The sequence below is a fragment of the Hakea prostrata genome, chromosome 8 (genome assembly GCF_041222555.1).
Source record: "Hakea prostrata isolate BN-2017 chromosome 8, UWA_Hpros_2, whole genome shotgun sequence".
Taxonomy (NCBI): domain Eukaryota; kingdom Viridiplantae; phylum Streptophyta; class Magnoliopsida; order Proteales; family Proteaceae; genus Hakea; species Hakea prostrata.
Window position 1 is genome coordinate 40,503,871 of NC_142607.1, and position 10,050 is coordinate 40,513,920.

The following is a 10,050-nucleotide window of genomic DNA, read 5'->3' on the forward strand; positions in this document are numbered from 1 at the left end:
TCACCTGAGTTTACTGTTGTAGTCTCCCTCTTTTACAACAATAGGAATAAGTTTCCCATCCTTATCATGATATCCAGGATCCACCGCAACAACTCTACCAAGTTCAGCTTGGATGTTTTCTCAGGAAGCAAAATTCTGGCCTCTGTTTTTTATGGAGGAACGGTTTTCTCCACCAACACACGATTCAAAGAGACCATTACTGGACTGATGAAGATGTATGGCTCATCTTCTGAACCAGAAACTCTTTCCCTTCTAATGCCGTAATCAGCAACTCCACCAAGAGACAAGGTCTTTTACTTGATGTTACTTGAATCTATGATGATCTCTTTCAGATTGCAGTGGCTTTTGATCTTACTAATGTTAATGAAGTCCCAAATCCACCTACAAATACCCCTTGTACTGAACAAAGACAGCAGGAATTATTTCAAAGTTTCTTGCTCATTGCTCATGTGTATGGCATTGAAATGCCAAGGTTCTTTGAAAGAAAAAAAAAACATTGAGAAACCGGTTCATAAGCATTGCAGCTTCTGTGGTGAAAATACTGCAGAGAATTTCTTCAATGAAGTTCACAACATGGAGGACTTTTGACTATGCACTGAGTCCTTACTTGAAATAATGGGGAAGGGATTTCCCCCCCCCCCTTCACAATCTTCTTTGCTCTCTAACTTCAACGAAAAAACATTAATCTAAGATTTTAATAAAAATCCTCCACACCATATGAAGACCAAAAGGCCTGGGCTTGGATCACCTTTGCCAAAATCAACTCCTACAACTGACAATCAATCCAGCCTTTGGAATCATTAGGTCAGTGAGAATAAAAAGAATCAAAGTAATCCCTCTGTAACACCTACACCTTGCACGCCGCAAGCTGAACTATCAGAAAATAGTATTTCTAATCTAACCATTTTCCATCAGTAAAAATATTGCTAATTCAGTTCCTAAGGAGAAATCTGCATGTGGATTTGCAGAACCAGGTTCACTGAAACAGAGAAAAAAGACTATTCAAGGACAAAACTGATAAAACAGAGAAGTCATAATGATGTGACTATCTGATCCAATGATCTTTCTCTGTTGAACAAGTCTGGCAAATCTCTCAATGGCTAGATGGTAACTCGAGTTAGGAAACAAGTGGCAGTACTAAAACAAGTTAGATCAAAAAAATCAAATGAAGCCAAACAAATCAGAATTGTAGAGAATGGATAATAATGAACTACAGTACAGATACAGAAAAATGGATGCAAAGAATCCAAGATTGCTCAACCAGAAACATAATATCCTACTAAGCATTGCTGAAATATTACCATCTACAGCTTTCTTACAAATTCAGAATTAGCATATCTGTGTGACTGAGACGCAGCAGTGTCATACTCAAAAATCAAAAATGCCTAAATGGAGAATCAGTCAAGTGCAACACTTGAGAGATTTACAACTGAAAATTGTCCAGCAAACATGAAATACTAAGAAATTATTAGCAAACAATAGAACTTAAAAACCTTGGTCACTAGTCTTAATTGACAACATTAATACTCTTCTTCAAAACATACAAATGTGATTTCAGACACCTAAGACACTTAAAAGAAGGAGGGACCTTGAACACAACTCAAATGCTTATCAACTAGTATCATGTATGAGGCTTTATATACGCAATTTCTGCTCTTGGTGAGGCTCTACCTTGTGAATTGACGCAACCAGTCCCAAAAAGTAGTAGTGTCCATATACGTGATTTCCACTCTTGGATAGGCTTTTCTGAATTGCATTAACTCGTAAGAGAAGTTGAACACTGTGTTAGTGCCTGTCTTTGGAAGTCTGATTTTCATTTTCTCGAGCGCTGGGGAATTGGCAAGAATAAATTGAACAAGTGCCAACTCAATATCCGTGCCACAGACATTGAAGAGATGTACAATCCGGAGTCTATTGAATGAAGACACTAACTCTAACCGATATCTTGCTTCTTCCAGATTTAGGGGAGGTACAATTAGGGGAAGTAGATTTAGGAGAGCGTTGTGACCATGCCAGAACTGGAAGATTAAATAAGTTAATGAGAAGAAAATGCAATGAAAAAACAAAAAGGAAAAAGGATAGTGCTTGATGTAAGTTACCCAGATAGCAAGATAATCCAAATTAGGGCAGCTGTTAAGTAAATATTTAGCAACTGAAATCTGTTTCATATCATCTGCTTTTAAGTCGAATATGATGCTTCTCAAGTGAACATATGTAGATGGGATCCTGCTTGCCACATTACTATCGGCTAGGGCCTACAATAGAATGCAAGCAGAAGTAAACATAAAGGATTTTTGACAAATTACAGAGTGAATATGAAAACCACATGTTCTATTACCTTCATATAATGGCTTCCCAAGAGGAGCACTTGAGCACTGAGTAGAGAGCCCAGAAACTTACTAAAATTGAAGGTTGCCAGTTGGTCAGGGGGAGGCACAGATGATGCAGTGAAAAACGCACGAACTAAACATCTTAAATTATTGAGGTATACAACAATGAACCCTCTACGTACAGTTAAGAACCTGAGTTGTGGGTTGCTGATCTCCAAATAAGTAACACCATCAATGTCATTCAATTCTAAACTTTCTAGTGCAGGGCATGAAGAAATCAAACATTTCAGTGATGTATTACAGACTGTAACACTTTCAAAATCCAGACTTCTAAGACGGCTAAGGCTATTGAATGATGATGAAGGAGGTATGATTACTTCGCAGTGAACCAGTTGTAGACAAATCAAATGATTAAAGGAGAACAAGCACAGAGGAACAATATGACGATGAGTGGAGTTTTTAGAAATCACTAGTTTAAATTCTTCCAAAGAACTACTTGACGATGAGAGGGTATGAATCCAGCTGTTTATCTCCGGGCAGGCTTGCAAATGTGAACTAGAGATAATTAATGTCTGAATTGGACCTTTATGAGCTAGGAGAACCTGATTGATAATTCTCACAAGCCTAGCATGAGCCTTTAAACCACTGAAACCTGGTATACATTCATCATCGAATATTAGACGAGGCATTGAGGTCCATCTGTATCTCCAGTTAGTTGCTAGAACACTGGTCCTCACCACATCTCTGATTAACATACGCGAAAGTATGCTTTCTACTATATCTTCTGGAAGATCCCTCAATCTGCAAGTGAAAGTAGTATGACAAAGAAAAGTATTAGGAAACTGAAACAAGATTTCTAATATGGTAAAAGACAACATCAAACCAATGAAAGCTTCTGCTACTCTTAGCATCAAAACAGCTATTGCAAGTATAATAGAAATTCAAATTATTAAAAAAATAGATCCATGAACTACAATGAAATCAGTAAAATATCTCAAGCATACAAGACTTGATCTCTCTCACAGTTATGCTTCATCCAGCTTAAATAAGTAAAACCCATAAAAACTAGAAGAAAGAGCAGAAACAGAAAGAACCCTGAAGAAGCCTACCAGAGAGACTTACAAAGAATTGAAAAACGGCATTCTTTTTTTTCTTTTTTTCTTTTTCTTTTTTTTGGGTAACTTTCTAGGCGGCATTCTTCCTGCAATATATCACAGAAGAGAGATCCTTTTGGTTCGAGTAATAGTTATAAGCAAAAAAGATCTCACGACAGAAGTGATCCTGCAATTTTGCTCAGTTTTTCAGTTTGTGCGACTGATGGTCTGATGTGAGGAAGTTGAACGAACACATGCACTGCTAATGGGAAACAATTAATCCTTCAAAACCCAAAGAAACCTGATGCACACATGCACTGCTAATGGGAAACAATTAATCCTTCAAAACCCAAAGAAACCTGATGCAGATAACGTTAATACCAAGAATCTTATAATGAGCTTTGTAAAGCTAAAATTACAAAGACTCTTAAATTAATACCAACTCTCCTAACTGTGAAATCATTTCAAACTAGGAAACTAAAATCTTAGAAATTCGACTTTTAAATATTTAAGGCTAAAGTGTAGCTAATGGCCGTGTGAATAGATTAACTAGAGGACTCTAAATATTCACCGTTAGATTTGTTAATTAAATCTAAATCGTCCAATAAAATTCATATTTGTAAAAGATAAGTCTGAATCAAATTCTATAATTTGTTGATATTTTAACTATAACTCAAACTCTTCTTAATTGATTGGAGATAAAGACCAATTGAGGATAGAATAAGTTACGGTGGATTTGAATTTGAATTCAGAGACTTATCATTTACACTATTTTTTCTCCCATTATTTATGGGTTAGTTAAGTTTAATCTATTATCATTGATATTCTTGTTGGCGATAACTGGACTAAATGGATAGCCGAAATCCGCCTACGAATTTCGTTTAAGGGTATCCGTACCCCGAAATTTTTTTACCGAAAAATATTCGTATCTGTCGCTAAGCAACAGGATTTAGATTCAAATAATTGCTTATGGGATCGGATAATATCCAGATAAATTTTTATCTGGATAGAATAAAGTATTTAACATTTTTTCTTTAAAAATAGATGATAATCGGATTCAGATAGTGGTATTCGGTAATCAAAAATTAGAAATTTATAACAAAAAATGTAAAAAGTGACAATTATCAATCAATAATCGGATATTCTATCGGATCAGATTATTATCGGATATCCGATAAAGTTTCAGATTCGAATTCGGATGCCTTCTCTAAACTTTTTGCAAGATTCGAATACTAGTGTATCTGAGCCGAATCCAGTCCATTTACAAGTCTAGCGGTAACTATTGGCGGAGCCACGTTGGGGCCAGGGCTATGGCCCCTGATTTTTTTAAAATTTTAAATACCTCTATATTTTTTCTTATTTATTTCATTTTACATGTGAAATACCACAATTTGGCCCCTTCCAAAAGTTAAAAATAAAAAACCTAAAATAAAAATGGTGGGTACAAAAGTCATTTTGAATCTCCGCTTTTATTTCCTATTTTTTCTCTCATTATTTTCTCACACGTCTCACAAAATATTGGAGTAGTTAGCAGAAATTGTAAGTTTTCCTAAATCTTCTCCACATTTATTAGGTATTCACTCTCTCTTTCTCACTCTCACGAGTTTTCTAGTATTATTTTCATAAAGCATAATTTAATATTTTTTTTTATTTCATTGTTCTTTCTTTCTCCACAAATTTTGATTATACTAACAATTTAAATCTCATTAGAATTCAGCCATTGATTTTATTAGATCTAATCATAATGATTGAATTTTTATTTTTTTAATCCTTAAATTTTCTCTTAAAATTTCATTTCATATTAATGGAAATTTAAATCTTGTTTAGAATTTCAACCATCATTTTATCATATCTAATCGTAAGCATTTAATTTTATTTTTGAATCCCTAAACTTTCTCATAAAGTTTGGATTCCTACTAATATCAATTTAAATTTTATTTGTTGGATGTTTAAATTTCTGCCATTAATTTTATTAGATCTAATCATAACCATTGGATTTTTTTTAGTTAATTTATGATAAATTGAGTCTTTATCCCATATTTAGTTAATAGACTTCAAATCTTCTTTTTTTTTCCTATAATTTCTCCTACAATTTCTTTCTCGCCTTTTTATTTCCCATAAAAATTAAATCTTTCTTGGTGAATGATTTAAACGATATAGGCCCATTCCCTACTTATCTTAAACTTAGACCAAAGCCCATTTAAATAGCCCATGCCACACTATATGGGCCGTGGCCGTCACTTTTCGTTTTAGGTTGGTTTATTTGGGGTTTCAATTTGCACTCTTTTATTTGTTTTTCTGTTTCAAAATATTCTGGCTATAACTAGGGCCAAGGGTGAGCTTGTGATTACTCTTTGGCCTGTTGGGCCCGTCTCAGATTTTTTTATTCTGACCCTAGCCCTAATTTTGAGCATAATTAATTTTGGCCTGATCCTAACCTTAATCTTATCCCTGATCCTAATCTTGACCCTAATTTTGACCATAGTCTTGATGTTAATTTTGCCATTAATCTTAACCTTGATCCTGTCCTTAACTTATACCATGATCTTCATATTAATCTTGATATAAACCTTGATTTTGACATTGAGTTATTTTGATCATATTATGAATTTATTTTTATATTATTTTTTAAGGTAATCTTTTATTTGGACCCCTTGAGATTTGACCTAAAATTGGATTTTTATTGGATATATTTGTCAAATTTATCACTGAAAACAGTTATATCACTAGGCCTGTCTCAGATATTTTGTGTTGACTCTGGCCCTAATTTTGACCATAATTAATTTTAGCCCTAATCTTGTCCCTGATCCTGATCCTAACCAGACCCTAATTTTGGCCCTAGTCTTGATGCTAATTTTGCCATTAATCTTAACCTTGACATTGTCCTTGGTTCATACCCTGATTTTCATATTAACATTGATATAAACCTTGATTTTGACCTTGAGTTATTTACTATGAGTTTAATTTTTATATTATTTTTTAGGGTAATTTTTTTCTGAACCCCTTGAGACGACCTAATTCATTTTTATTTCTTAAAAATATTAACATCTTTCATTTCCTGCAATGTGGTATTTCAAAAAACACTTATAAGGAGAGATAGTTATGTTTGTAATTAAAATAATACTTTTTTTTTCATTTTTTATCATGGTTTTCTTTTTTTATTTTTTTATTAGAAAATAAGAAGAAAAAAAAATTCCTCTAAGGTAACCAAATGGTTCTTTTGCAGCATTTAAATTGCCTCAATCAGCCCTTGGTCAAATTTCTGTTTTTCTTGATGATCAAGCTGCTTATCATCCTTCCGGTCAGTAATTTTATGTTTAAATATTATTTCCAAACCTTCTCTAATTGAATTTTTCTTCTAGCTGCATCGAAGCTTGCTTTCAGTTTTCCGTCAAGGTAAGGAGGTTCTAGTTTTTTCATACATTCTGCAATTCGGTTAGGAAATCTAACACTATTGATGATGAAGAGTTCGCTTTGGATCTTATGATTCATTGAGATGGGTAATTTTATCTGTCATTCCAAATGTTTATTTAAAATTGCTTGAGTCACGCACATTGACAATCAAGTGAGATTTTAGTCCGTCAGATCCAAAATCCAAATCCAGGTCAAAGTCAACATTTCGATCTGACGGACTAAAGTGATTCGTTTGACAAGGTCTTTTACTTTATGTTACTTGAATCTGATTATCTCTTTCATATTCCAGTGGCTTTTGATCCTACTAATGTTAATGAAGTTCCAAATCCACCTACAAATACCCCTTGCACTAAACAAAGACAGCTGGAATTACTTCAAAGTTTCTTGCTCATATGGCATTGAAATGCCAAGGTTTTGTGGAAAAAAAAACATTGAGAAACCAGTTCATGAGCAAAGCAGCTTCTGTGGTGAAAATACTGCAGAGAATTTCTTCAATGAAGTTCACAACATGGAGGACTTTTGACTATGCACTGAATCCTTACTTGAAATAATGGGGGAAGGGATTCCCCCCTTTACAATCTTCTTTGCTCTCTAACTTCCAACAAAATAACATTAATCTAAGATTTTATTAAAAATCCTCCACACCATATTTGATAACATGTAAAGCAGGTGGCTGTCTCTAAGGGTCATGGTCGAATTTGGATACGTATCCAATTATTTGCTCAACATTAAGAAATTATTTGTTTACAAAAATGTTCTTGTTTTGATTGATGAAAACAGTAGATTTTTGTAAAAAGAAATTTAATGTGGGGTAAAATTTTAAATGCACTAGATTAAGAACATTTTTCATATATGAAGATATATATGATATATATGGATGACTTAAATAAGCTTTTGAGACCCATATATTATATTATTTTTTTTTTCATTTTTTCTTATTTTCATAACCTAGAGAAATTAGACGTAAAAGACAGGAAGATAGAGAGGAGAAAAAGATGTGGAGGAAAGGAAGTTCTCAACTTCTCTTCAATTCTAGTACCTTTACATACGACATTGCTACCACTAAATTAATTAGAAGGAAATCCCACTACGACATGAGTGACTTATAAAATAATACTCATTAAAATCTATGTGCAACGTGTCCAAATTCGACCATGACCCTTAGAGACAGCCACCCCTGCTTATCAACTAGTCATGTATGAGGCTTTATATACGCAATTTCTGCTCTTGGTGAGGCTCTAGCCTTATGCATTGAAGCGCGTCTTTCGACCAGTGCTAACAAGTAGAAGTGTCCATATACTTGATTTCCACTCTTGGAGAGGCTCTTCTGAATCGAAGCAACTCTTTCGAAAAGTTCAACACTGTGTTAGTATCTGTCTTTGAAAGTCTGCTGATATCCATTTTCTCCAGCACCGGGGAATTGGTAAGAATAAATTGAACAAGTGCCAACTCAATATCCGTGCCACGGACATTGAAGAGATATACAATCCGGAGTCTATTGAATGAAGACACTAACTCTAACTGATCTCTTGCTTCTTCCAGATTTAGGAGAGGTTTGGGACCATCCAAGTGCTGGAAGATTAATATGTTAATGAGAAGAAAGAGCAATGAAAAAACAAAAAGGAAAAAGGATAGTGCTGCTAGATGTAAGTTACCGAGATACCAAGAAAATCCAAATTAGGGCAGCTGGTAAGTAAATATTTAGCAACTGAAATCTGTTTCATATCATCTGCATTTAAGTGGAGTAAGATGCTCCTCAAGTGAACATATGTAGATGGGCTCCTGCTTGTCACATTACTATCGGCTAGGGCCTACAATAGAATGCAAGCAGAAGTAAACATAAAGGATTTTTGACAAATTACAGAGTGAATATGAAAACTACATGTTCTATTACCTTCATATAATGGCCTCCCAAGCGGAGCACTTGAGCACTGAGTAGAGAGCCCAGAAACTTACTAAAATTGAAGGTTGCCAGTTGGTGGGGGGGGAGGCACAGATGGTGCAGTGAAACTCGCATGAACTAAACCGCTTAAATTATTGAGGTGTAAAACAATGAACCCTCCAAGTACAGTCAAGAACCTGAGTTGTGGATTGCTGATCTCCAAATAAGTAACACCATCAATGTCATTCAATTTTAAACTTTCTAGTGCAGGGCATGAAGAAATCAAACATTTCAGTGATGTATTACAGACTGTAACACTTTCAAAATCCAGACTTCTAAGACGGCTATGGCTATTGAATGATGATGAAGGAGGTATGATTACTTTGCAGTGAATCAGTTGTAGACAAATCAAATGATTAAAGGAGAACAAGCAAAGAGGAACAATATGACGATGAGGGGAGTTTTCAGAAATCACTAGTTTAAATTCTTCCAAAGAACTACTTGATGATGATGAGAGGGTATGAATCCAGCTGTTTATCTCCGGGCAGGCTTGCAAATGTGAACTAGAGATAATTAATGTCTGAAATAGACCTTTATGAGCTAGGAGAACCTGATTGATAATTCTCACAAGCCTAGCATGAGCCTCTAAACCACTGAAACCAGGTATACATTCATCACCGAATATGAGACGAGGCACTGAGGTCCATCTGTATCTCCAGTCAGTTGCTAGAACACTGGTCCTCACCACATCTCTGATTAACATACGCGAAAGTATGTTTTCTATTATATGTTCTGGAAGATTACTAAATCTGCAAGTGAAAGTAGTATGACAAAGACAAATATTAGGAAACTAAAAACAGATTTCTAATATGATAAAAGACAACATCAAATACAAGACTTATTCTCTCTCTCTCGCTCTCTCTCAGTTATGCTTCATCCAGCTTAAATAAAGAATCCCATAAAAACTAGAAGAAGAAGCAGAAACAGAAAGAACCCTGAAACCTGCCAGAGAGACTTACAAAGAATTGAAAAGCGGCATTCTTTTTTCTATTTTTTTATTTTTCTTTTTTTTGGGTAACCTTCTAGGCGGCATTCTTCCTGCAATATATCAAAGAAGAGAGATTATTTTGGTTCGAGTAGTAGATATAAGCGAAAAAGATCTCACGACAGAAGAAGTGATCCTGCAATTTTGCTCAGTTTGTGCCAGTGATGGTCTGATGTGAGGAAGTTGAATCAATTCGGCATAAGATCTTATAATAAACTTTGTAAAGGTCCAACCTCCTTAGGGGAGGTCTTGGGTTCTCACCCATTCGGTGGCATTAATTATATA

General features: G+C 34.7%; 1 protein-coding gene across 1 annotated transcript; it reads right to left on the bottom strand.

Annotated features, from left to right (window-relative positions):
• Window positions 1-897: 897 nt before the first annotated feature.
• On the bottom strand, window positions 898-9,483 carry LOC149007864 (F-box/FBD/LRR-repeat protein At1g13570-like). Its single transcript, XM_089167176.1, has 6 exons — window positions 8,908-9,483; window positions 8,139-8,410; window positions 2,339-3,131; window positions 2,100-2,255; window positions 1,672-2,018; window positions 898-979 (listed from the first exon to the last, which is right to left on the bottom strand). Exons 1-6 carry the CDS (start codon window positions 9,481-9,483, stop codon window positions 898-900), a joined length of 2,226 nt encoding a protein of 741 aa, XP_089023302.1.
• Between the last annotated feature and the right edge of the window lie 567 nt (window positions 9,484-10,050).

Coding starts and splice junctions, on each gene's coding strand:
- LOC149007864 (XM_089167176.1), bottom strand. CDS start 9,483: ATGTTAATCAGAGATGTGGTGAGGACCAGTGTTCTAGCAACTGACTGG. Junction 8,411..8,907: donor CACAACTCAGGTTCTTGACT/GTACTTGGAGGG, acceptor TTAATCTTCCAG/CACTTGGATGGTCCCAAACC. Junction 3,132..8,138: donor TCTCCAAGAGTGGAAATCAA/GTATATGGACAC, acceptor TTTCACTTGCAG/ATTGAGGGATCTTCCAGAAG.